The sequence below is a fragment of the Monopterus albus genome, unplaced genomic scaffold, assembly GCF_001952655.1.
Source record: "Monopterus albus unplaced genomic scaffold, M_albus_1.0 scaffold164.1, whole genome shotgun sequence".
Classification (NCBI taxonomy): Eukaryota; Metazoa; Chordata; class Actinopteri; order Synbranchiformes; family Synbranchidae; genus Monopterus; species Monopterus albus.
The window spans coordinates 663,200-690,617 of record NW_018128044.1 but is presented as its reverse complement, the minus strand read 5'-3'; the positions used below and the strand labels follow the sequence as shown (position 1 = coordinate 690,617).

At 39.9% G+C, this 27,418-nt stretch overlaps 3 protein-coding genes across 7 annotated transcripts in view; 1 reads left to right on the top strand and 2 right to left on the bottom strand.

Annotated features, from left to right (window-relative positions):
- Window positions 1–24: 24 nt before the first annotated feature.
- On the bottom strand, window positions 25–3,115 carry gja11 (gap junction protein, alpha 11). 2 transcript variants are annotated; one of them, XM_020615396.1, is made up of 4 exons: window positions 3,034–3,112; window positions 1,975–2,120; window positions 1,520–1,705; window positions 25–998 (listed from the first exon to the last, which is right to left on the bottom strand). In XM_020615396.1, exons 2-4 carry the CDS (start codon window positions 2,101–2,103, stop codon window positions 399–401), a joined length of 915 nt encoding a protein of 304 aa, XP_020471052.1. In that variant the 5' UTR covers window positions 2,104–2,120; window positions 3,034–3,112; the 3' UTR covers window positions 25–398. The 2 variants fall into 2 exon arrangements, with proteins under 2 accessions (XP_020471052.1, XP_020471051.1); XM_020615395.1 differs by having other exon boundaries at window positions 26–998; window positions 1,975–2,123; window positions 3,034–3,115.
- A 1,782-nt stretch (window positions 3,116–4,897) lies between these two features.
- hsdl1 (hydroxysteroid dehydrogenase like 1) lies at window positions 4,898–7,982 on the bottom strand. Of its 3 annotated transcripts, none has more exons than XM_020615394.1 (6): window positions 7,431–7,982; window positions 6,605–6,789; window positions 5,931–6,376; window positions 5,487–5,570; window positions 5,107–5,253; window positions 4,898–4,990 (listed from the first exon to the last, which is right to left on the bottom strand). In XM_020615394.1, exons 2-6 carry the CDS (start codon window positions 6,657–6,659, stop codon window positions 4,919–4,921), a joined length of 804 nt encoding a protein of 267 aa, XP_020471050.1. In that variant the 5' UTR covers window positions 6,660–6,789; window positions 7,431–7,982; the 3' UTR covers window positions 4,898–4,918. The 3 variants fall into 3 exon arrangements, with proteins under 3 accessions (XP_020471050.1, XP_020471047.1, XP_020471049.1); XM_020615391.1 differs by having other exon boundaries at window positions 7,561–7,982; XM_020615393.1 differs by lacking the exon at window positions 7,431–7,982 and having other exon boundaries at window positions 6,605–7,056.
- The window catches only part of tbc1d32 (TBC1 domain family, member 32), a 61,583-nt gene continuing 41,480 nt past the window's right edge, over window positions 7,316–27,418 (top strand). Inside the window, exons 1-23 of one of the 2 annotated variants that reach the window (XM_020615389.1) lie at window positions 7,317–7,403; window positions 7,998–8,165; window positions 8,315–8,479; window positions 8,847–9,024; window positions 9,290–9,361; window positions 9,724–9,849; window positions 10,190–10,268; window positions 10,705–10,808; window positions 10,893–10,954; window positions 11,234–11,384; window positions 11,540–11,599; window positions 12,224–12,323; window positions 15,506–15,637; window positions 16,757–16,843; window positions 17,812–17,954; window positions 18,468–18,595; window positions 19,092–19,293; window positions 20,741–20,820; window positions 21,634–21,772; window positions 22,855–22,942; window positions 23,825–23,943; window positions 24,966–25,085; window positions 25,336–25,424. In XM_020615389.1, coding sequence (XP_020471045.1) covers window positions 8,011–8,165; window positions 8,315–8,479; window positions 8,847–9,024; window positions 9,290–9,361; window positions 9,724–9,849; window positions 10,190–10,268; window positions 10,705–10,808; window positions 10,893–10,954; window positions 11,234–11,384; window positions 11,540–11,599; window positions 12,224–12,323; window positions 15,506–15,637; window positions 16,757–16,843; window positions 17,812–17,954; window positions 18,468–18,595; window positions 19,092–19,293; window positions 20,741–20,820; window positions 21,634–21,772; window positions 22,855–22,942; window positions 23,825–23,943; window positions 24,966–25,085; window positions 25,336–25,424 — 2,579 coding nt within the window. In that variant the 5' untranslated portion in view covers window positions 7,317–7,403; window positions 7,998–8,010. Of the gene's footprint in view, window positions 7,404–7,997; window positions 8,166–8,314; window positions 8,480–8,846; window positions 9,025–9,289; window positions 9,362–9,723; window positions 9,850–10,189; window positions 10,269–10,704; window positions 10,809–10,892; window positions 10,955–11,233; window positions 11,385–11,539; window positions 11,600–12,223; window positions 12,324–15,505; window positions 15,638–16,756; window positions 16,844–17,811; window positions 17,955–18,467; window positions 18,596–19,091; window positions 19,294–20,740; window positions 20,821–21,633; window positions 21,773–22,854; window positions 22,943–23,824; window positions 23,944–24,965; window positions 25,086–25,335; window positions 25,425–27,418 lie in introns of both variants that reach the window. The other variant, XM_020615390.1, reaches the window with a different exon arrangement.

Sequence of the window (27,418 nt, the reverse complement as noted above, 5' to 3'; positions counted from 1 at the left end):
GAAAACCCAACAAGAAAAGGACGGCTTGTACTGCAATTTGAGTTTTGAGGTTTATTGAATTAAAATTATAATGATACATAGTTTTAAATCATTCCAGCAAAGTACCCTTAACAAAATCTATCAAAAATTTAATCTACAATATTTTAAAGTCATGGGTCTGTCAACAGCAAGAAATGGTTTGAAAAATGTTTGCTGTTTTTGTAATATTTCACAGACATTTGTTGTTATAAGCGACACTTTGCATGTGACTGAGTCCTGTTTACAGCAGCTGGCTGCCCCTTCCCTTCATCATTAGTCATCGCACACTTGCCCCCGTTCTTCCCAGAAGCCAAAGCACACAAATACTGGAACTCCAAGGGAACCACTGGGATGTAGACACGTACCACTTATCACATGCTTCAGATGCGGACCTCGCACATGTTATCAGCTGAACCATTTTTAATGACCTCACTGACCCCGCCTGTGATTCCATTCACCCCTAACTTCCGTCCTTGCAACTCCAGCTCCAAGTTGACACAATTCTGGATCATCTCATCCCGCCTTTTAAACACGTTCCTTTCTGAAACCGGAGGTGTCACCGGGGTCACAGTGTAGTCCTGCCTCCTCGCCATGCACTCCTTCACAGCTTTCACACACAAATAGATCAGCTCAATCATGCAGAGGATGAGGGAAAGGGACGCTGACACCAGCATGCACCAGATGAAAACAGATTTCTCTGTAGGCCTGGATATGAAACAGTCCACCTCGTGAGGGCAAGGGGGCTGTCTGCAGACATACCGACGCTCGAGAGTGAAGCCGTAAAGACAGTACTGACCCACTATGAACCCAGCTTCTAGGACAAGCTTGGCAAAAAGATGGAGGACATAACTGCGAAGGAGACAGCCACGGATGGTGATCTTGCCACTGCTCTTGGTGTACTTGGGAACTTTGTAGGCCCTCCTAAGGAACAGACTGGCTTGGTCATCCAGCTCTGCCTGCTTCTTCATTCTCTCCTTCACCTTGAGTGGACAGATAGGAAGACAGATATTTTCCATCAATATGAAAAATCTACCACCTTACCTACGGCCACACAGACCATTTAAACTGATTTAAAAAGGGGGCAAATGCACGGAATAAAGTAAGTAGATCAAAGAAAATAGTTGGAGGCAAGATTACTCTGAGTAGTGGATGTTACAGATGTTAGCTCTTGTCCTCCTTGATGCTACAGAAATATTTTGTCAAACATAAGAGCAGTAAATGAGATCTATCTATCACAAGAGAACTTCACAAGTTATTAATGTCATTGAAAATGAAAAAATAACCATCTCAATTCAGACTAGCTAATATGGAAACTACAATATTTTTACAATCAACTCTAAAGCCAATAAGTATTAAATATTCAAATTTAGATTTTAGGTGGAACATTTCTCTAAAGCTGCGTTAAGGAAATTTTGACCAATAGGCAGGAGAAAAACATCAAAAGGAGCCTGCAGACACACAAGCACTACAGGTCACCAGCTAACACACTGCAGTGACACACCTTCTTCTCACTGTGGATCACATGAAGGACGTGACCAAGATAAAGCAGCATCGGAGTCGCCACGGCGACAATCTGAAGAATCCAAAAACGAACATGAGAGATGGGGAAGGCGAAGTCATAACAGACATTCTCACAGCCGGGCTGCTGAGTGTTGCAGATAAAGTCCGATTGCTCATCGCCCCACACCTGGACGAGATGAGAGAAGCAGGTGCTATAAGAGATGAAAGTTCAGAAAGCGAAGGTGTACTGGCTAGTGTTTGTGTAGCTCAGAATTATTCAAAGTATTTTCAGTAGCTGACATGAGGTGCAGTAGCTCAAAGGTGAAGTGGCCATGAGTTTTGAGACATTCCCAGTCCAGAGACCTGTTGATACAATTTCAGCGTCATCCCCTCATTTTTACCTACATTGCAGCTATTCCTAAGAAGTGTGTTTAGCTCATGGTTATTTGACCAGACCTTGTCAGCGCCGGTGCGCAGGACCAGGATGCGGAAGACAAACAGCACTGTGAGCCAGACCTTGCCGATCACCGTGGAGTGGCTCTGCACTTTATCCAGCAGGCGGCTCAGCGCATCCCACTCTCCCATTTCAGGTGTTAGTTGTTCTGCTTTTAGTTTGGGGACATGCATAAGTATGTATAAACCATTGTGACTCAGACAAACAGTGCAGTCTAATACAGCAACCTTGTATGAGTTTGGAGGTACAGTGTGTATACATTGTAACTGGTAGTGATTTGGAAACAGAAATGTAGTCTTATTTATTTCACGAGCAGTTGGGTTAAAGTTGTAAATTATACTTTCTGAAAGTAACACCCACATATACAGATCCCACAGAGTAGTTGTTTAAGTTAGAACAGACAGACTCTCTCACAAGGCCAAGCTATCAAGAGAACTTGTTAAGACACAGCTGCTGATCCCAAGTTTTCAAAACATCTTTATCTGCTGGACACAAGACCTTAACCTTGTTTCAATACCAGCCGTTGCAAATTTTAATTCAAACAACCTGAGACATTGAGCTCAACCACTCATGTAATACAGAGATCAACCTGCTTGAATAGACAAAGCTGCAAAATCTTGGCATAAACAGAACATTTTAAAACAGTTAAGTTCTGTTTTGTATACTTTTATTTAATGATCTCCCATTTATGGTTCTCACCAGAACCTTTTACATAATATATATGGTATATGTGAGACAGTATATGTAGATAAACTTAACTTCCAGTTAAATGTTTGGACACACTTTCTCATTCAAAGTCGTTTCTTATAGTTCCATTTTCTGGACCTCTCATAGTTGTGCATATTTCTGATGATACCTACAGATGGCATGCATATTTATCTATTTAACGGTGCATTTTGAAATACTGCGTGGTAGAACAGTGCAGCCTATGACAAGGATATTCCAGCATAATGCCAGATTTCTTCAGACTTTTTCCACTCCATGCACAGAATCAGTTAACTTTTATAGTAAATATATGAGAAAGTATGTTGTTAAAATATATTGTTATTTATTAAACTTACCAGTTGAGCAAACCCACAGAGGAAAAAAGGTGGATGAAGGCAGCGATGTGTCAGGAGAATGCCAGAACAGGAAAATGAAGAATCTGTCCTTTCACTCTTCCTTGGGCATCTTATCTAGAAGGACACCATCCCACCACAACACCAGATCAACCAGTCCTTATAAACCCTCAACTTGCAGTTACATGCACTGCATTGAGCCAAATCATTTACATTTCAGACATGTACAGATGAGATGAAAAGGAAAATCAGACTGGATTTATTGAGAGACAAATAACAATGTTTCCATAATGGACACAACAAGTTACTGAATGGAATGAAGCAATCACCCCTGGACTTTATAACAAATTTAAAACTACTGAACTGAATGATATCTTAGTCTAAGTAGCTGTTTTGGTCTGCCACTATTCAAAATTTGTATTGCTATTACTAGTATTGCTCTGCACTTACTGTTATAACTGATGTTCTTATTTTATAGCTATAGATGAGCAATTTTGTTTGTATGTAAAGAAGTTATATGAATTGTGGTGACATTTTGGCTGTTTTCCTTCATTTCCTAAGGATTATTAAATTTCCTGGTTATAAAACAGAATATGCTGGGACTGGCTCCAGCCCCTCGTGTGGCCTTCAACATACAGATTAGAGTCAACATATCAGCTCATATGATGGAACCAAACGCCAACACCTTCAGATAAACAGACACTTTGGTCATGTACTGGTCATATAAAAAGTCAGAAATATGGGAATGGAGGAGGGGTAATTGTCTAATTTTGTACTATGATGAACACTTCTAGCTATGGTCAGGTCCAATATGTGAATCTGTTAATATTTTAACACAAATGCCTAAATTATTGTAGTACATTCTCTATATATGCTAAATGTAGCTCAAAAATAGTTTCCCAACAAAAAAACATCACAATCTCACTCTGCACTGCATTTTAAATTCACCCCTGGAAACATCTGGAACTTGACACCACGTCTACCTAAAACTATTGTGCTGTATTTGTGACCATGCACTTATTTGCTGTAAATCTGTAGCTTAGTGTTTTATCAAACTCTGGTTTTTAATTAGAGCAGGAAGTGATAAAACCTTAAGACATAATAACAACCCAAGAATCCTGTATGTTCACATTTATACTGTGCTTTGGTCACAATCTACATACAATACATGTTAAAAATGTCTTTTCCACTTTCTATAAACACACTTCTCCCATTTGCATTGGTTTATATGTAGTTATATCAGACTAATATCTGATGTTAGTCTTGTTTAATGCAGCTTTTGCTCACTAACATATGATTAAACCAGGAAGATTACCTAAAAGAGCAGCATGCCTCTATAACTTTAGATGTGGTTTGCTCTGGATTTTGGCCGTGTGTGTGTGTGCCAAATGGGTGTTTTCAGTGCTGGTGAAAGGCAGTATAACCTGACAGAACTAGAGAGCAATATACAAAAATAAGGTAACTGTAATTCATTTTTCTCTTGAGTGGAAAGGCATGTGTTGTCCACATTGGCAGCGTCCTGATTTGAACTTATTCCTTATGTAACAGTCCAAATGGAGGCTTATTTCATAAATGTCCAGGCATAATGCTCCTACTGCCAGAAATTATGATAAGATTCAAATCAACATTTACAACCAGAACTTATGGTCAAAGCCACTCTCTCTGTGTCAGATCATAGTCCAGTACTACAGAAGTAATGGGCATATTTATTCATTATTTTGCTTCCACCACATTTTTCTTGATACCAACTTGATAGGAGAGAATCCTATGATAGTCACAGTCCTTTAACTAATGGCAGAAGAAATAAAATAAAATAAAACTCTACATATGACTCTAATTACAAGCAGATCCAGTCCCCAGGCTGAGTCCTTGTGAAGAAAGGGAGACCTCAGCTTGAACGAATGAGCATACGAGAGCTGAGAACCCAGATCCACTCTGGAATACACCTCATTAGCCCATGCTGAGAAAAAAAAGATAAACAGGTCATGTTCTCAATGTGTCTTTGACTGTCTCTGAGCAGTATACTCAAAGTATCAACTAACTATAGAGTGACATCATGACTTAGTTTGTACTGACCTGCAGTGTATGTGGCCAGTAGCCAGTGGTCCTATTAGACACTCCCAGGGTGGAGACTGCGTGGCGAGCATAAACCTCTGGCTTTGGTACAAACCATCCTTCTCTTGATGATAAGGATGATGATGGTTGTCGCCTGCTTGAGGCTATCTAGATACCAATACACATTAACTGTATCTCAAGGCGAATACCAAGGTATAAAATGATTTGACCCCTCACCGCCTATATAAATAAACTGTATTTATGTATTTATAAGAACCATAAACTGACAATATAAAAGGGGATATATAGTAACGTCATCTCCACAGCTTGACACATTACAAACAATATACTGAGATTCAGTGCTCAGTTGTACTTGCTAATTGTGATATCAGGTATCTTACCTGGAAGGGAATCAGACTTTGGATGAAAATCCCTTTGCTGCTATACTCAAAGTGTAGAGCTCTTGAGAACTGATCCAGGTAGCCCTGGCATGTTAGGAGAAAGTAAGGGAAAGATGATTATTGTCAGCATAGAAGATTAGGTTTTGAATTTTGTTGTTAGTTAGGTGACAGAAGAAGGAAGCAAGACAGCAGGCAAGGACAGTTTGATTAGTTTGTGCATATGTTAGCCCTGACACATCATCCAAATATTGCATCTTACACATGTTGTTGACTCTACTTGCTTTAAGGAAATACTGGCATTAACAGACCTGTAGTTCATTTATTTACACCTGTATGTCTATGATAATGAAGTCTTGTGATGTTTTCTGTGAAAAAAGGTCAATAGAGGCTATTCTTGGTGTGTGCATGCACAAAAAGATGACATCAGCAGTGCTTCTCTCTCACAGTGGAGGCGATGAGTGTCACTCTTCCAGGCAAGGGTCTGCAGACAGCACCTGATGATATATTAATCACAGCTCCTCTGCTGCGTGCCACCATCCCTGGCAGCACCAATCGGGTCATCAGAGTAGTGGCTGCAATGTTCTTATTCACCAAATCCAACAGACTCTGCTCAGGCATTTCAATCAGGCTCTGGGAAGAATTCAAAGACTCATCCAGACAGTTCACCAGGAAACCGATATCTTTACCCCTCATGGCTTCTTTGATGGGTTTACTGGCGGCCTTGTCCAGAGAGAAGTCAGCTAGGATGACAAGAGTTTCCACTCCATAGCTCTGTGAGAGGGACTCAGCAGTGTCTCTAACAGCAGTGTGGTCCTGAGTGACAAAGATGATGCTGACTCCGTGCCTGGCCAGCTCCTCTGCATACGCTTGAGCAACAGGCTCTGATGCATCTGACAAGAGAGAGGACAATATATATCAAGTCATGTTCAAGTCCTGTCAGAATGAAAAGAGGGTATAAAATAACCGAGGGCTACTGCATAATAACATCACTATAACCTCAAAAAATACATTACAAGTACATTTACTCCAATAAAATGCACGAAACTGACTCTCCTGTCTGTGTCACAGATCTCCAACTGTATGATGCAGTCTCACCGATTCACCTGCCGCATCCTTACCATAAATGACAGCCCAGTCACCATATCTTTGGGTCAGCTTCTTACTCGGTATCATTCTTGGTAGGAAATACACCCTGACCAACGAGCAGCAGTCTCTCAGCAGGATTACTGCCCTGCTGGCCGTGTACAAAGCTCCCACCAGGGCCAAGGTGTCAAAGTAAGAATGGCATGACCGAGAAATTTCCCTGTACAAAAAATGAAAGCTGTCAACTGCCGCCATGCTGATGCTAGATTTCTAGCTCGTCCAGTAGATGTAACCTCCTGATTTCTAAAAGGAAAGTTTTTAGTAAGTCGAGTGTGCAAACAAAACTAGTTGATGTTCCTAAATAGTAATTTTCTAATAAAGCTGCGATAACCGAGGGTCGTTTAGGCAGGTAGATGCCCGTACAGCACACAGTGAGAAGACCAAAACATTGAGTCACGTGTCAGATGTGGTGGTGCATTCACCACCACACGAGAAAGACCGTTGGAAATCGTTCACGCTCAAGAGTAATAGTCTAATGTATAGAAGCAATCGTGAGATTCACGGATAACCATTTGCTGCAATGGCAGATTGGAAAATATCAAAGTGCTTTTCAATGACACTAGTTTATTTGTCATATTTAATCTTACGCTATCCTAATTATACACATTAAATCTATATTTCTGACGCGTCCGGAAGGCAACGTGTGGTTTCTTTTGACATCCCAAAATGCACCGCGCTTAGCTAAGTGAACGTTCCCATAGAGACGCTGATGTCGGAGCCAAGTGCTCCCGAAATGTTACCAGATGAAAACCTTTTAACAAGTCAATGAAAAAGGTGACTAGGTTATAATGTGCTGCATACGATGCCTTTCTGTGTGGTCGGTTGGTTTGTACAGTTGGGAGTTGTTTGGTTTTCGCTCAGCTGCGGTTTCAGCTAAATTTGGACACTTTTACATGTAGCTAGTTGGTGCGCTCGTCAGCGTCAAGCTAACCAGATGAAGAGCAGAAATGAATCTCTCTTGGCTTCATCGTAAAAATAATCATAGAAGTAATTCATAATATTAAAAGAAGGCGCCTTAGAAAATGGTTGGTGCTCCGACTCTGAAGACACTTAGAGGTAGCTTCTTGATACACCTGTAGGTGATTAGCTGATTGACTGTCCTGAAGATGAATGACCGTTGCACACCGAAACTAGAAAAACAATTGTAAGAACCCCGTGATATATTTGAATACGTGCTAGACTAGTAGCGAGAACTCAGAAAAGCAAACAATTAACTGCTGCAAATAATATTCAATCAATTTTCTGCACAGAAAATTGTCAGGTTTCATTTGTGCTTGCAAAGACAAGCAAACTCAAGTGCATATCCTCCCTACAGTTTAGCATTTTAAGCTTAGAAATCCAGTCACTCTCTTCTGTCCCATCTTAAAGATCAGCTTTAGAGATGTCTCAGTTGGCAGCTGAAGATGAGGTGGAACTACAATCTCTGCTCAAGCAGCTTCTGAGGAGCATCGGTGACAGGATCTCTGGTGCTCTGTCAACTGATTGTGCTGAAGAGGTCCTCCTTCATCTGGAGGAAACTGACAAGAACTTTCACAAGTAAGGACACCAGACTCTGACAGACAGCCGTTATCTTTAAAGGACTGGCTTACAGGGAATTTAGACATTGTTCTGTCTCTGTGGGTATGTGCTCTTTGTTCGGATGTGTACAGGTATCAATCTGATTCTGTGATTGCTCTCCTTTTCAGTTATGAGTTTGTTAAGTACCTCCATCAGTATGTGGAAAGCTCTTTGGGGACTGTGGTGGATGAGGAAACCAAGAAGATGACTAGAGGAGATGAACAACATGCAGTTGGTTCAGGGCATGACAGCTTGATTCATGGTGTCACCCAAAGGACCAGAGAGTCAGTTGAGTGAGTGAAGTGTCACCCAGAGCTTTGTTTGTGTTGTTTTCTCCAAATGCATATGCATAATTTATTGTGGAGTAAAGTCACATATAATCACCATGTGTTGTGTGAATTGTGCAGTCCTCTTTAGTATCTGTATAATAATTATTTTCAAATAAAGATTTTAGAGCTCTCATTTTAAAATCATTCGATAGAAATTGATGTTTTTGATTGACTGTTGTTTACTCCTCAGACCCCTTGTTCTTGTACTGTTGCCTTCTTGAAATATTGGAAGCTACAGAATTTGCTCTGAGTTTAAACAGGAATAAGTTAGACTGAATTATTCAGAACAACAGTGAAATTAGTAATACACATATTTGTTTCTCTGTGGCAGGTACCAGCAAATGATGCAGACCTTGAAAACCACCATGATCATGGTTGTGGAATCTTTAATCAACAAATTTGAGGAGGACCAACTGAAGGAGGAGGAGATGCACCGAGAGAAGCAACACAGTCAGTCGAACAGTCAGTTCACTGACAACTGCTCTGACAGCGACGCCTCCTTCAGCCAGGTCAGAGAAACAGTAATACATTTTGACAGCAATAATCAGTCACATTTTGTTTATTTATTGCCTCTTAAAATATTGTTGACTCCTTTAAAGTGCCACTATTGAATCTTAACTCTAGTGCCTGTATGGTGTTCCTCTTCTGTTGATGGTAGTCTGAACATAGGGAAGAGTTGTGACCTCTGAAAATGCTGGTGCCATCAATCAATCAATCAATCAATGAGAGCTCTTGAAATGTGGATCATAATTTTCCATTTCATTTCCTCCTCAGAGTTATGCATTCATCAGGCAAGAGCAGCTGCAAGTCTTGGCTGAAAAACTTGACTCTAGCAGGACCAAGGAGGTAGAAAGCATAGCTTCCATACAAAACACTGTCATGGGCACATTGTTGTTTCATGCTTTTTATCACATCACTGGAGGTTCTTGTGCTGCATGGTGCATTTTTCTGTAATTATATGTTGTGGATGTATGTAGCTAGCTGGCTGTCTATGAAAGATCACACCATCATTATTAGTCCTGCCTAAAATTGCTTTCATGTGCACAACACCAGACCTAAATGAGTTGCTGAACTAAACTGAGATGCAACTGATGATGAGGGGTTGCAAACAGACACAGGGTCACAAGCTACAAAGGTTTGGAACGCTGCTATACAGTAGATGTTAATGCGATTAACAGTGTTCAGGTGAAGTGTAACTGTTTGTGCAGGTGCGTTTCGAGGCCCTGCAGGCTCTGTGCTGCGCCCCTCCATCTGACGTGCTGAGCTGTGAGAGCTGGAGCAGTCTGCGCAGGAACCTCTGTGCAGCACTGACTGAGCCCGACCCTAACCTCAGCGTGAGTCCTGAGCAGCCTCGCCTACTCAGTACAACAGTTGTGTAATCCATAGTAACCATGTCATTTAACAAGCAAGATAGCTGGTCTCATTGTCCAAAATCCAGTCCTGCCACTCCTGCATAACTGAGGAGAAAACAAGATAATATTATTGTCCCTAGTGATAGCGCTAACGCCTAGCAACATGCAGACCAGTTTCTCAGTAGATGTTCCATATCAGTTTTGGACCATGTTATTTAATTTTCATTATATCTTCTCATAATTTAAAATGTAGGTATCATAGTTTGATTATACTGTATATAAGATTGTATGTGTATTCTGGTTTTCCCCTCACCAACCTCAGGATAGTGTACTGCAGTTCTTTGCTAAATGCTTCTCCTCCTCTCCACTGAATGTGACACGAGAGATCTACACCAGCTTGGGTAGGCCAGTCTCACTTCACATTACTGGATTTTTTTTTTATCTGCAGCATGTTCATGTTTGAATTGAACAAATGAAATTATCAGATCTTCTTTATTTACAGCAAATGGTTTTATGTGGCAAAGATTTGTGATACACAGCTCAGGGCTTTCTGCAGCTTCTCACCTCTGTACGGTGGAGGCAAACCCATAGATCTTACTAATTTAATAAATAAATATTTGTATGTAACTATCTTTCTATCTGAGTTATTTTGTAATGAATAAATAATTCACCAGTAGTGGCGTGATCTCCTGTAGTTATAGTAATAATGTCTGAATATATTAAATGTTTTAAAGTAACTTGTTTAAAACACTTGCGCAGTAGACCAGTTGGGTGTATATGAACAGCAGTACTCTGTGTAATGTTTGGTTTATAATAGGTATAATTTGCCTTTTTCAGCTAAAAGTGTGGAGTCCATTTTTCTCTCTCACAAGCTGAGCTTCCCAACTGACTCGAGCGTCATTGACATTAGCAGACCTGAGATCAGTCATCTTCTCAAGCAGGTGCAGTATTTGATCTTTTACAGGATGCAGACTCTATCACCACACAAAGACTGTAAAGGTTTTTCTCTCTCTGCCTTGCCTCAGATTCGACTGATGAATGACTTTCAGAAGGAGGTGACAACCTTTTGGATCCGACATCCAGAGAAGTAAGTTGTTGTGGCCACAGAGATTTTCCACTTGTTGGTCTCTTCGTCGGTCACTCAGTAGCTCAGATGTAACTGACTAATAAAATGTCATTCAAGATAAAAACGCTACAGTTTAAAATAAAATGCATTTTGGGTATCCAGTTTAGGTATCCATGCTGCCCTAACAGTTTCCTACATGGTTAATTCTCATCCAAATGCTGGCTCCTTTACTTTATGTCTAGAAAGATCATATATGGTCAGAACATTTGCTTTAGGCTTGTTCCTTCTACCTTGCGTTAGGTATATGGAGGAAGTGATAGAGGGCACGTTCTCCCTGTTGTCCTACCATCAGGAATATGGCTCATCTTCACCAGGGACAGAAAAAGCCCTAGAACCAGTTCACTTACTGGCCTTACTGGATATCAAAGCTACATGGTTCAAAAGGTGGATGGTGTGTATTGCAGCAGAACAGCTGTCTTTTGATTTATGCAGAGTGGATTTTTTACACACTTAAGTTTAAGTATGCTTCATTAATGTTTCTGTCTCTTTCTCCCGGCTCACGTTGCACTCTCATATATTCTCTTTCTTGTTCTGTCTCCCTATCAGCATGGAAACTACAGTAGGACTGTGGTTCTCAGACTCCTGGAGAGAAAATACAAGTCCCTAGTGAGTGATTCACTAAGTAATCAATCTCTCTCACTAACTCCTCTGTTCTTCTGAAAAGACCAGCACCAGAGAGAAACACCTAGGAAAACTAGCATCAGAAGTAATTTCTCATTCAGAAAGCAGAAACGATCACATTGTGCATGTTAGACAAACTGTGGATGAACAAGGAAAGCTAAGAAAGCAGAACACACTCAGTTTGCAGGCCTTTGCAACAGCAAAAGTTTGTTTTACATCGATCTTTCTGGTTTCATCCTTGGACCTCAGAGGAATCTCAATTTTCCCTCCTACTTCTGACCTCTACTGTTCCAAGATATATTAAGAATCAAAACAAGTGTTGAGAAGCGAAAGGACTCTAAAAGACTGGGCACATTTAACTGATGCCTACAGGGATATTGTTATTCATGTCAATGTACTTGTGAGGTATGTGCAGTTCACACAGATCAGGGAGGGAGCCTTTGAATCAAAGAGGCACAAAAGTTGAGTGCCATTTTGACATTTAAGAATCATTTAATCCCAGACCTCACTCTCAACTCTTAGATTAGCATCAGCAGGTTTCATTCAACTCATCAGATAGTTGCAGCAATCACTGCAACAAGCTTTGCTTTAATCCCTTTATTTTTTCAGATTGTAGCAGCTCTTCAGCAGTGTATCTATTACTCCGAATGCTGTGAACGTCACACAAATGAAACTACTGATTCCCAGTCAGCAGGGCAGCAGAGCACTGGTAAGTAAAACAGTCCATAGACCTATGATTTCTTCAACATGTTTCTGTACACTCCCAGGGATATCCAAATATCAATCTTACCCCAAGTCTCACTCTGTGATAAGCGTCAGAGTTTTTGCAGTAATGCTGATTTCACGTGTCCTGTGAAACAAACCAAAAAATTTATAGACACAGGCTGAGCTACTGGAAAAGCCTAATGAAAAAGTAATGCTTCTTTTGAAACCCGGGGATGTTGAATGTATTTGTACCTAGTCTTTGTTGTCATCATTTATTCAGTTTCTGTAATGTGCACATGCAGTTTTTTGCTCTCATAAATTAAATGAATGCCACAAAAACAGTAGGGAGAAGAAATAAGATTGATAAAAGAGAAAAGATAAAGCAGACAGGAAACATTAATGGAGAGAGGAATCACTGAAAAATGAACACTCGATGAAAGATGATTAAATAAATGATGATGCCGCAGACAAGTATCATAAAAAATATATTGCATATCTCAAAGCCATTATTACAAAAATGAGACAAATGCAGTTTGGTGTACTGTTTGGCTCAAAATCTGCAGAATGGCACATACACGAGTTACGATTGTGTTCAGATGGTTCGCTGTGCTTTGGATATGCTCATCTCGGTTGTACTTTGACATCGTGGTGAACATTAACTAGTCTCTAAATATCTTTAAACAGCAGTAATCGATTAGTTTTTGCTCTTCTGGGGTGTAGTGAGAAGAGGTGGTGAACATAACACTGACCTTTTTAAGTTGAAATAGCAAACTTGTAAGCAGACAGTTGCTTATTTACACACCCAGCAGTTAAGAAGCAACCTACTATATTACTCATTCAGAGTTGCTTCTGGTCACCTGATGACTGAGTCCAATATTTACTCTTGTTTAAGCTTTGTGTTGGTTCCTGAAGGAAAAATCTGCCTCTTTAGCTGCTAAAAGCTCCCCTGTATTCACTAGCTGATGTTGTCTGTCTGCCGTTTGTTGTTGGGCATGTGATGCACAGTGTTTTTTTTTTTTTTAGGCTTTTTTTTAAAAACAGAACGCACCGCTGTGAGAGCAAGAAAGAAGTAAAGCAGTAAAGTTGTAGGGGCACCATAAAGTGGGGTGATACTTCTATGGGTTTGTTGCCACAAGTTACCCCTTTCATGTTTCACAGCCATTTGTTTCTTGGTTTATATAAAAATATTGATTACAGCTGTGTAACATTCAGTTACAGGCAACACAGAAGTCTTAGGCCTCCATTAGATTTTTGTTTTAGCAGTGTTGTGATGTCAGTGTGTATGTATTTCTCTCTTTTTCCCAATGCAACTAGAAAATATAGGAAATATGTACACAGTATAAAAAGCAAAAATGTGTGAAAAAAATCAACAAAAAAACGGTGGTGTTCAAGCTGTTCTAAAGAAACATGAAGAATCTGGAGAAGTCAAGGACAAAACCAGGAGTGAAGAGCAAGAAAACTGTCAGAATCTGATGAGAGGTTTCTCTGAGTTTCTTCTTTGAGAGAGTGGAGGAAACCCAGCAGGGACCTGGCTCAGCATCTGGCAGCTTCATCTGGAGGCCAAGCTGCTCCTGCCACAGTCCAAAGAAGCTTGATCAGGGATGGCCTTCGTGGACGGACGGCAGCCAGGAAACCACTTTTTCACAAGGGGACAGGAAGAAAAAGCAGAGACATGCAAAAGCTCACAGAGACTGGAGTGAAAATCAGTGGAAAAGTCTAAGGAGTGATGAGTTGAAGTTTGAAATGTTCAGGTCCAGTCAGTATGTGAGAACAAGAGTTGGAGGGAGATGGAAGAATGAGAGTAGTGGCCTTCAGTGAAACACGGTGTAGGATCTGTCAGGGTTTCAAAACCGTCTCCCCAAAAGAATTCAAGCTGTGCTGAGTGCAAAGTGAGGTCACTTTAAATACTGACTTTGGTCTGTAGAAGCCACTTTGTTGTAAAAATGCAGTTTTTTTTTATACTGTGTACATATTTCCTGCATTTTCTGGTTATATCTTAATAAAGAGGCTGAGAAATAAATTATCATTACAACTTTGCTAAAGCGGCAAAATGTGGTCTTAGACTTTTGCACAGTACTGTATATCTTTAGTTACTTGAAAATGTTAACTCTTATTTGATTTGAAAGATTTTGGATTCAATAAAATTCTGCCAAACCCCAACCGCTGGATAAACACGCTCACTGAAACATGTGATTGTAGCAGCTGACAGCTCAGGAATAAGCCAGTTGGTGGCCCTTGTGAGTTTATTTTGCCGTGCTGCGATTCCCAAGGTCAAGAATGAACCTTCATCCTTGTCTCACTCGTTTGGGGCATAAAAGATGTACAACATAAGTTAAGAAAAACCTATGAAACTGTATGTGCCTTAAAATTATTTTAAAACACTACAGTTCTGAAATAATCAGGATCATGTAATATTTTGTCCTTAAATTCACTGCAAGACCTTGGTGCTTGTTTTTTTAAAATGTAGACCACATTTCCCATAAACCCCCACTTTCTTCCAATGATGGGTTTTGTTTACAGTGTTTAATATAATTTAAGCATAATTACAGATTGAATAATATGAGCTTCACATTCAGTTGCAGATCAGGTATGACAGTTCAGTAAAGGAGAGTGAATACAGCAGGAGATGTGGGTGTGAGAGTGTTGTTGTCAGTGTTATCTCCTGTGAGCCAGCTGGCTCCTTGAGACGGAACTCGTCGACCTTGTGTTGGATCAGTGGAGATATGCCGATGCCCCGTCTGAGCTGCTGCTTGATTTTCTGTACAGCAGAGTCACTGCAAAGGTGCCACATACTTGTCAATGTCGTTCTATTACAGTAGCTTTAGACAGGAAATGCCATTAACTCAGTCCATCAGTGTTACAACCAGGACATTCACTGAGTGTAATAGTTATTATAATATTTAAAATGTTTGTTTTCAAATTCACAAATGGCTACTGTACAAAAAATAGTGTTTTACCTTTTCTGTTTAATTCAAACTGATTCTTAGCACTTTTGACAAAAGCAGTTTGCTCTTAGAAACAGGCATTTCTCTTACTTCCCTTCCTTTTGTCTTTTTTCCCCTCAACTTTGTTCCTTCCTACACCTGCAACCACATGCAACAGTGTCTGGACACTGGAAACTGGAAGTCTGATTACAGCTGCTGTTTAGACCTTTTTGTTCAGTTTTATTTTCTGTTCCTGTTTCAGTGCAGAGGAGTGTTTATTCGAGACAGGACCTTGACTATGCCTTCTTTGTCCACTCTCTGTGTGTTCTTGGAAAACTCCTCATCTACACCAATGGACGGAGGCTCTTTCCCATCAGAGTGAGGAAGCACAAAGGTGGGATGCTACACTATCCTGGCCACACTTCTCAGCACCTCCTATTTCATTTTGTTACATAGTCATTCTATTAAAAGAATTATAAATTAGTGTAGTGCACTGCTAATGTCAAATCACTGTAAAGAGCTGAATGCTATATTTTCTCCCCTTCTGGTAGTTGCTGGACTTGGAGGACTCCAGTAGTGGCTTTAAATTAATAATTGGCATTTAAAGAGGCAAATAAATATTGATAGGTTACTTTCTTGTGCAGGTTGTCATCTGTTCTTTGGAGATTTTTACAACAAGTTAATTTATTCAATCTCTACAAATGATGATCATGTAGGTACAGTATGTCTGCACTCGGCTTAGACATGGTGCCACTCCCTCCAGTTTTCAGTTATAATACTCAGGTATTTAGAAGCATGAATATTATGTAGTCAGACTGTTAGAATAGACTACTCACTGCACTTAATCTTCCTTTATTACCCATTAACGTTTTATATTGATTATATGACCCCTCACTGGGTGGGAGCCTGTTAATGAGTCTCTCCACACCTTAAAGTGGGTGCTCACATCAGTATGCGTCGTAGTCTGTCAATTCCTCACCCAGTTTTTATTGCAGTCTTGACTAGTTGATTGAACTGTTGCCAAGACTTTTAATCTCTATTTCTGCCTTGTTTCCTAATTTTGCTTCAGTGACAATATATATATCATATAGGTACAATTTGTCCTTAACAGTGCTTATGTCTCACATATTGTGCATCTCATATTTACATTATATGATGTAGTGTGGGCCACAAGTTATAAGTATTTCTCTGATTCATCATGTAATCATTTATGCTATAAAATGTCTTAAAATGGTGAAACATGCTCCAAACAAGTGCAAGTCCAAAGATGTATGTAGTGAAGTAAGTATAGTAACATATTTACTGCATTCAGATCAGCCCATTTTAATTCCATAATTAAATTCCCTGGAAATATACTGTGATTGGGAATGTTCCTTGGAATTGTGCACGTTGACCTTTATCTCCAGGAAATCAGCACATCAGCAACAGTGTGGCAGTAACTACTATTTCTGTGCCTCAGCCTAGACAATGAATCTCCTGAGTCATTTATTCATTTATCATGTCTGTGTTTCAGAGGCAGTTAGTCTGACAGATCTGGTTGTCATCATGATTAACATAATGTACCAACACCCCAAAGCACACAGTGATGTCTCACACACAGGTGGGTCCCACACACTCACGCACAGACATAAAGACGTGAGTTTCAGCGTCTTCCCTGGCTCCTGCCCAGACTAGTGTAGAATCAGACTGAGGGAACACAGTCCCCCTCCCTGTAAGGTGTTCCAGCATTCCTCAGACCTTATCTTTTATGTCCTAATCTTGTTCTGAGGTCAAAGAATGTTGCTTTATTTTTCCATTCACTGCAGCAATTTTGCTGCCAGTGATCAATAATGTCCCCCATCTTGACTTTGTCAGGGTATCATCTCCTTTGGAAATAATGTCCCCCATCTTGACTTTGTCATCATCTCCTTTGGCTTCTGCAGGAAGTTATGCTGAAGTCACAGATATGTATTAATATTTCACTTGCAGTCTAAAGATTACTCATAGTAACTGTGACAGTTTATTTTGAGCAGCACCATGATACTGTCAAAAACAATATCTGTTCTTGACTGGAGCATAAGATACCGTGTTTTCAAGCAACACAAACTGAGAGTTTTGTAAGGCCCCTTATTTCCCAAGCTTTTACCACAGTACCGTGGATATAAAAATAAAATGTTTTTGGGGCCATGTGCATGAAATTTTAAAAGTAATCTGACTCAGACTGGTCTGAAGACCTATTTGTGGTTCTCATAGACACCAGTTTGAACAGTTTTAACTCTGTCAGAATCATCAAATGTATTATTTGAATGGATCAGAAATGCATCAAATCAGGTATAAATGAAAACAAAAACATATAAAACATGTGAATGTGCATCTAAATTCCACTTACAATATGTGGAAATGAACCTAAACCGCACCCAAGTACCAAGCAGCTCTACTGAAAGCTTTGAGATTTTATATACCCACACACAGAAGCAGACGGGATGTTGTGCTGTGTGTGTATGTAGTTCAGCTCAATAACATGCATGCACAACATTAATTTATATGCTCACTGTAAAAAAGGTTGTGATCTATTTTTTGTATGCTCAGACTCGTTGTCGCCCAGCAGTCTGGTGATGGAGGTGGTGTGGATGCTGTGTGAGAGGACGGAGTGCGCTGCAGAGTGCCTCTACCAGACACCTGTCATTGAGACACTACTGGCTCCTGTTATAGCTCTGCTCAATGGACAGCAGGTCAAACACAAAAATGTTTGCTTTAATACACTTCTGAGTAGAGTGAACAATATGCTGGTTTGCAGACACATACCACAAACATGATGGCGATTCATACATACAGAAGCTTACATTATAGGATGTTTGGAAATGCCTTTACCGTTTGGCTGCATCTACTTCTAACCTTGACTATGAAAGTGAGAAATGTAGCAACATGTTTTACCCTAACCTTAAACATTACCATAAATTAAGTTTTTAACCTTGATTCTAACAACATACCTGTATCCTAAAGTGTTTGTTACAATCATATTAGGACACAAGAAAGTAGCCGTGAAATCAGTTTTGTCATCTGTCAGCCTTTCACAAACTGAAACTGTGGAAGCATTGGTTATGAAATTATAATAGCTTTTTCTCAGTTCCATCAAGTTAATGATGTTATTTTAATTTTCAGTGTCTGTTCACTTCTCTGCAGGGATTCCACTTGTTTCTGAAGCTGTTGGGTAATTGTGTCTGTGTATTGCCTTTGGTTTGCAGGTCAAATTAAAGTGTGCTGCAGCAACACTTAGCCTCATCGCTGACATTCTGGCTCGCATAGCGAACACTGACCGAGGATTAGCTTTATTCCTATATGAGAACAATCTTGTTATGGCTCACAGTGAGAGGTAAGACAGCGAGATTGAACTGTGATGAATAAATGTAATTTCCCTGACTGAGCTTGAAGACTTCAGTAGAGATTAAAGTTTGCATATCTAGTCCTCCTGGTTGTGTACAGAGAGCAGGTTAGGCCTGATGAGGTTTTTGGTTTGTCAGTCACTGTAATTGTATCTTTGTCTCAAATCAAGTGTCATTACAGAAAAATATATTGTTAGAAAATGTTTTAAGTTATCAGTCAGTCATTCCGGGTTAGCTTGGTTTTCTTTTATAATTGGCCGACTAAGACATTGACTTCTGTTGAACCAGTCTATCCAACAGCCTGTTATTGTGCCATCATTTACTTTCAAAAACAGGAAGTGAAAGCACATAAACCAGACACTGAAAGTCTTCGATTGGGATGAGGAATTGAATCACCTTGTTACACCTTGCATATGGCATGTTTTGTAGCACAACAGCCTACACATACAACATTTTCTCTTTGTCTCTTATCTCTCTTCTGTGCAGAACCTCTGCTGCTCATGTCATTGTGTCGTTGACCCTGAAGCTGCTGGATGAGGAGCTGTCATCGCTAAGTGAATCTGATGCATCCCATACATTGTGTGGTGCTTTTATCTTTGTCTGTAGGCAGATGTACAACACCTGTGAGGGTCTGCAGGTCCTCCGACCCTACGGCCTGCACAAGGCTGTAGCTGCTGCATGGAAAAAGGTAACTGGGCCGCATTTCTGGGTGTAACACTCAGTGGAATGAGGATGTACAGCATGACTGGCCTTTGTAGCCACTTTATTTTTACTGTGTCAGAAGTGCACATGCTTCATAACTTTATAGTAATAGGATTTAGAACAGTCTAAAAAAGGACACCTCAGAGGTTTTGTGGTGGTTGTGACAAAAAGTCCCACCCAAGAATTGCTTAGTTGATGCAAAACAGTTTAAAGTTCTTGCAGAAACAAAACCAACAAACCATTTAAAACATTTAAAAACAATTTAGCATTATATTTTTGGTGTTTTTGTGTGAAATTGGTTGTTTATTACTGGCAAATTCTGTAAATGCAAGAAGATATTGTCTTGAAGAGCGATGCTTGACTAACCACCCATAAAAAACATTGTAAGAGATATTAGCTAAACTTTGTTTCTGAGTCTTTTTTCTGGACTATGTAATGGTGGGGTGTCCATGTCTAATGATCAGTTTGACTGGCTAGAATACTCCTGTCACGTTTCGTTTGCTTGATGAATGCAGTATTCTCTCTGTGTTCATTCACTGCAGCAAGAAAAGCACCACCGCTTCTTGCAAATGGTGGGAAATTAACTAACCATTGTCATCTGCTTTGTTTAGTTTGTAGAATACTGCTTCTGTCATAACAAAGCCTCAGCATCAGAATATTTTCAGTACTACAGTTTGTAATGAAAAACAAAACTGAAAAGGAAAAGTGAAAACAAGAATCAAAACCAAAATCAACTTCCAGGTAGTGGATGAGATGTCATTGATGTCTCAGTGGTAGATTTGTGTCAGTCTAGCAACCACTTCTATTTCACTCTTAACTCTTTAACGAAAAACATCTGTGTCAAAAATTAACTTCTGTGTGATGACATGGCTTCAATCTGCAACATTTTCCCATTTACTTCCTCCTGACTTTACCCCGTTTGTGTTAAATATTAATCATCATCCTGCACGTACTGCACTGTCACACACCGGCACCATGCCCTAATTGATCTCTCAACTCTAAGTCCACATCCATTTTTGCTGTATTAGTGTAACTGCAATACTTACCTCAGTTTGTTTGCTGTACACAGACACCAGAATGGCCCCCAAAGTTTGCAGAAGGCATCTTAAGGAGGCATGATTTTTTTATTACTTGACTGGGGAAACACAGTTACCTGTTAAAGGTTTGACTTTTCAGAATGACAGCTTTGGTCTACACTGTTGTGAGATGGTGCTGCTGTAGGTGTTTTGAAAACTTTTAACATTTTCTTAGTATTAATATAGTGTCTGATAGACTAATGGCGATCTGACAGTAGTTTTCAGTAGACTCATTTAGTGATGAGCAAGATAAGACTGTGAATAACTGTATTTAAAATTGTCATATGTGCCCACACACTCATACACATGCATTGATTAAAAATCATTAAATAATACATTTCCCTTCATTATTTCTAGACCAGTTCCTTGTCAGAAAGGGTTCCAACCCCAGTACCTGGAGCCACTACTGGAGCCTCCACCCAGGAACTGCAAAACATGTGAGATCTCACGCACACAGCTTGATAACGTTAATCTCTGGAAGTGAAGTAGTGATGACATTTGGACAGATTTTTACACACACACACACACAGATCTCACGCACACAGCTTGATAACATTATTCTCTGGAAGTGAAGTAGTGATGACATTTGGACAGATTTTTACAACTAACGGTCCAGTGACTTACTCAGTGCATTCTGATATGTTTACATGCATGAAGAGATACAGTAAGTGATTGAAAACCATGAAAATACCAAAAATGAAAAGCTTTTTGAACATATTGTATGTGCACTTTAAATGCAAAAACACTGTTTTTCAGTTTACCAGCCTTAAAGTGCTGGGAACAATGTGCAGCACATTCAAGATGCTGACCTGACTTAGGGTTCACAAGCAGTGTGGTCAATGATTTCCAGGAGCTCATAAAATCAGGTTGAACTTAGTTGACACCATCTTCTCATATAATTACATGGAATTGGCCTTAGCGCTGGAGCACATTCATTTTAAAGCACACCGCTTATCGAACTAAATGATTCATTGATACACTGATGATAGTTACATTTCTGGGGAGGTGCACATCAGGCTAAGGTCTAGGGTATGAGGCTACCTACACCGTGGGTATGGCGTAGATTCAACACAGAACCATAAATCAAGCATTAGTCAGCTAAGAAGCATCTACCACCTGTACGTTACCCAGATTTCCTTGATTTTTTTTTTTTTAGTAATGAACTAACTTCCAGTAGCCATGTTTCTTGCAGTGTGATGTGAATGCATCACACTGTGGCTCACTTAACTTTGTCTCTGACTTTGGGACAGGCTCTTCTGGGAGGAGACACTGTTGGACAGCCTCTTGAACTTTGCTGCAACCCCTAAAGGCCTGCTGCTGCTCCAGCAGACAGGCGCCATCAATGAGTGCATCTCCTACATGTTCTCTCGCTTTACTAAAAAATTACAGGTAATATTTTAGAATGCTACACAAGTATAACTCTAGGTCTTTATTTTACTTAATGTTGGACAAAATCACAACAGTAGTAGGATTAGGAAAGTCACTCATTTTCTTTACCTGAATTAAAAGTTACTGCTTGGCTTGGAAAAATACACCTTTGGCAATAGAATAATTTTTATCATACATAGATATATGAGTCTGGAGTTTAATCAAACAGGTGAATAAAAATGTTGCCATTAGATTATAGAAAAAATTCATCAGATTTACATCTACAGTTATCAGTTTTGGTTGATATAATTGTGATCACATTTCTGAATGCACAGGGCTTAAGGAATTGTGCAATAAAATAAGCATTTTGTATTGTATAATGGCCCATCCTGTGGAACATAATGTAAATCTTAAAAACTTTTCTTCATCCTTTTGCCTGTCGTTGGTATCCCTAACTCACTGTTCCTCCTGCTCCTCCTCAAGGCCAGTCATATTTTCTGCAGGCTGTTTAGTATTCACTAGTAGCCTGGAGGCTGTTGCATGCTGCTACTCCCACACTAGGTTTAATTTATTAACATCTGGACTCTACATGTGACTTACATACTTAGTATTGTCCGTGATTTATATTGTAGACACACACTCAGTCTTACTGCAGACCTTAGCTAATCCCCTGTGGGCTTCATTTGCTTCCATTGTTTATACACTCCTGTAATTGCTTCTCTTGTTTGGCATTTCAGTTTAATTATGGAATGTAATTATAACTGCTCTATTTTTGGTCATGACATTGTATTGTAATTAATGAAGGGCCCATACACTCAAAAATCAATTTGCAATTTTAATTTCTTTTGGCAAACTAAATTACATTATGTGCATGTTTAGCATTTTCAGGATTCTAGCAGTGTCATAGCAGAGTTTGTAAACTGAATCACAAATTTACAGTTTTTCCTTTGCCTCAAAATCGAGGTCTTGTTTGCTTTACCTAGTCTGTTTTTTTTTTTCATCCTGTCTCAACATCTTACTCATTTTTAACTTGTATTAACAAAAGCTACAAAGATAAAATACTGAAATATTTTGCTGAATCATCTTTTGTGTGGTTTCTGTAGGTGAGCCGCTGTGAGAAGTTTGGATATGGGGTGATGGTGACACAGGTTGCAGCAACTGCTCCAGGCATAGTGGCTTTGCACAGTTCAGGTACTAATGCAGCTATCTGCATAAACAAACACTTGCCAGCTGTGATGCTTAAGGCTAGTATTCAAAGTTGTTGTTGCCCCATTGACGCAAAGCAGGCGTTGAGCAGCCCCAGCATCTTTGTGGATGAAGGAAATACTGCTATTTTGATTCTCTTAGACCTTTCGGCTGCTTTTGACACAGTGGACCGTCGTATTTTGTTATCCCATCTGCAGCAGTCTGTAGGACTTCATGGCGTTGCTCTTAAGTGGTTTGAATCATATTTGTCTGATAGGAGTTTTTCTGAACACATTGATGATTTGTCTTCTTCTGTTGTTCCTCTGAACTGTGATGTTCCTCAGGGATCCATCCTTAGGCCAGTCCTCTTTTCTTTGTATTTACTTCCCCTAGGATCCATTTTTATGAAATATGGGTTGTCTTTTCACTGTTATGCAGATGATATTCAAATTTATTTGCCGTTGAATGTCAAGAGGAGCAACTCATTACATGCCTTGATGGATTGCCTGAGGGACATTAAAGCATGGTTATCACATAATTTCTTACATATTAATGAAAGTAAGACAGAATGTGCTTTAATTGGTAACTCAGGTTTTGCTAATTCTGATATTCCTAGGAGGCCTCGTGATGAATCTTTGGGTGGTATTTGATGGTGCTCTTAAGCTGGATGAACAGATAAAATCTGTGGTCAAAGCCAGCTTTTTTCAGTTGACACTTCTGGCTAAGTTTAAACACTTTCTTTCTTTTAGTGATTTTGAAAAGGCAATTCATGCCTTTAATAGCTCGAGACTAGATTATTGTAACACACTTTATACTGGCATTTCTCAAGCTTCATTGTCTCAGCTCCAGTTGGTCCAAAATGCAGTGCACGATGTTACTGTGTTGCAGGTTTCATCCGGGTGCTGGTGATTGAGCTGTGGTCAACTCTAGAGTGTGGAAGTGAAGATGTCAGCATGGTCCGTCCCAAACCAACTCCCATGGACTCCATAGACAGGAGCTGCCTCAAGGTACTGTGTGTGTGTGTGTGTAGGAGGGCAGTGTACTTATGTGGCTAAACACTGTGAGGACCAGTTTGAGTTTCATGCCTCAGTTGTGAGGATGATTTGGCCTGTCCTCACTGTGACACACCTTCAAAGGGCTGCTTGAGAGTTAGAACTTTTAGGGTCAAGGTTAGAATTAGGTTTGGTTAGAGCAAGGGTTAGGCATTTAGGGGTACTGACAAAATGCGTTAAGTCACTGAGTGTCCTCATAAAGATAGCTGTGTGTGAACTGCCGTTTTATACCAGAATGTGTATTCTAAGTAATGGATCAAACTTTGTCTGTTTTCCCTGCTGTTGTATGTTTTATGCTTGTATTAATATTGCCAGGCAGCAAACTGAATATGGGCAGCCAGTAAAGTGCGAACTGTGCCTTGGCACTGATGACTTGGGTCAACTTTGAAGTTCCATGGATGAGCTTGAAGTCCACCACAAACTGTACATGACAGCAGAGCCCCAGAACTGAGCTTGTGTTGACAACAGATGAATTGTGCAATTAAATGTGTGTATGATGTTCTGTGGCTTGGCCTGAAGCAAAGCAAACCTGATGTGTACATAGACTGTTTACAGCAGCATTTGTTGTATTGTTATGCAGTTGTGTGGGTAACATTTTAACCTTTTTGTGAGTCAGGTGTTTTGTTGAGTGTCTTGGAGTCATCTTTGTGTTGGAAAACACACAGACAATAAAATATTTACCAGGTTGTGAAACATCAGACAGGAGCAGATGAAAGAACTGAGATTTTTCAAAAACTCTTGATTTGTGAATGTTATACATAATATATTTTTAAGTGTGGTATTCGTATTCCCTAGTACCTGGTGACTGAATATACACATGCACAACTTGAATTTTCACTTTGAGTGTGATGTGAGCCCAGTTAGGAATAGTTTTGAGCCCTTAGTTTTAACTTTGATTTCAACCTGTGCACATGTTTTTCCTTCTTGTGTTTTAATATTTACTATAATCCTCTCTTTGTCACCTTCTGTTTCTCCAGCCCTTCCTGTCCTTGGTCAGCCTGCTCTCCTCCTCCCACTCGGTGTGGGAGCTGCTGGGCCGACAGCCTTTAGCCAATAAGACTGAATACACCCTGAGAGAAATGCCAACTTCCATTATTGTGAGAGTGACTCACGCTGTGTAGTTCAGACTTCATGCATTGCCTTTTTCAGCCATTTGAGGGCATGTTTGCTCTTTAGATTTCCCTTACAACCACTATCCACTAGTTTGTTTTAGGCCTCCCTCTAAGCATGCACTGAGTCTGATGTACATTTTTCACCTTACACAGTGTACAGTAACTAGCCACACGGTTTTTGTTTTGCATCATAACTGCTGTATTCTTTTTCACAGCCTCTCGTTTCACTTTACAGGATTTGATTGACCGGCTGATTGCTGTGAATTCAGATGCAAAGATTCACTCCCTTTTCCACTATGAGCAGTCTCACACGTTCGGGCTGAGGTGAGACTCTTTATTTTTCCTTTTTTTCCCTCATGTCATTTAACATTAGTGGCGAAACACACAATATCAGATTAACACCTGGTGACTGCACATGCACACACAAGGCATGTACGCACACACACACTTCAGTCTCTGGCAGTAGCAGACTGACATGGTTCTTATACTGTGATTACCTGGCGCTGAAAGGCTGATGAAAGGATTTCTGTGGATAAGAGAGAAATAAGCTTGGTTGTGCGGGTGCGTAGTTCTATATTTATGAAGCACAAACATCCTTTCAAGTGAGAAGGGTGGTGAAGGAGGTAAAGAAATTCCTCTAAAATGAAGACCTACTTCAGTTTTGTAAATTAGTGGTAGGGTCACAGTAGAGGGCAGTGTTAATATTGTACTGTAAAAATGGGATGTTAAATGTTAGGTAAGACTTACACCAAGCTTGATCGTTACAGTGAACTAAAATGGCTAAAATGTGTCTGTGGGACATAAAAAGGCTTGTTTTTACATACGCAGACATACAGTATATGTCTTGGTTTGTATGTGCAATGCTCTGGTGGCTGCTGTGCATTCCTTTTGCCTTGTTAAAAGATTTCCAAATCACAATAGCTGTGACTTGTTTGGAGCTTTGCTGACTCACTCTGTCTCTGCTTCTCAGTCAGCCCACTCCTGTTAACACCCAGAGGCCAAGTGAAAGGAGCAAGATGCTCTATTCATTTACCACCCAGACTGATGGATTAACTGACAAACTGACACTCTGTGCCTCTCAGGAGTTCGCTAAAATGTAGCATTTTACTTCACATATCAATAATTCATGTTAACTTAAGGTATACTGTAACTGCTTTAAACCAGTAACTTTTGAGTAACACGGTAAATTCAAATTTTGAAGATCCCAAAACAAATTCCAGTCAAGCTTAGTTAATTTTTTCTCTGCTCTGGACGTTTGGCTCATCTAACATAAACAAATAACAAGCCATAATTTAGAAAAAGTAGTTACCCAGAGGGCATTAAAATCAACAAAACAAATCAACTGGAAAAAAGCTGAATGAATTGTCCACTTCTTTGCGTTTATTGGTTACTATTTTCAGCTGCAGGTTTATACACAGTGAATATTCATGGCAACATGATGTTGTATCTGGAACTGGCTGAATAAACCACAGTGCCCTCGGTTGCTGCAGTCATCGACTATGACATCCTGTGTAACAGTGGGGCTCACTGATGTGTCCTTAATAATGGTTGGACAACAACAGGACTGAATGGCACAGAAGAAGCAGGTTTAACAGGCCTCAGTTTCCATCGTACTTGGTCTTCGCAGGCTAAAATCCCTCAGCCCCTTTTCCTTGTTGCTTCAGTTGTCATGGCAACCAACTCTCTTCCTCCCCGTTTTCTCTCAGTGCAAATTGTTTGAATACCTTTATTCTCTCTGTGCTATTGATGGCCAAAAACAAAAAACTGTGTGCGCGCTGGTGCAGAACTTCACATGTTTAACCCGATTTGACTGATGTTCTTTACAAGCACAACATACATTATTAGGAACATGATCCTAAAATTTTAAAAGCATACTGACATTGAATTCGGTTTGTTGAAGTCTTGCTAACACCGATGCAGTTGAACTGTTGCAGTCTTTATGTATCTGGAATTCAGACAACACAGTTTAGATAGGCACATTGAAATAGAGCTAAGCTGTAATCATTTATGACAGGTCAGAGTTATTTTGGCCTCACCGGAGTTCAGCTGTGGTCATCTCTCCTTCCCAGACAAAGCAGATTAGAATAGATTGGGAATAAATAAAAGAAAACAAATATTTTCAGAATTTAGTTAATGGCATCAAACAAGTAGGATGTGAAAGCACCTGGGTCAGAATACCTTGTTTTGTTTCAGGCTCAGTAATGACAGATTCATAAAGCTGAGATTCCCTGAGGTTTCATGGTGCTGTTGGGAGCTGCCTGCAGTGTTGAGATCCACCTGAAGCTTCTAATTGATGTTTGTAGACAGCCTGTGGGATT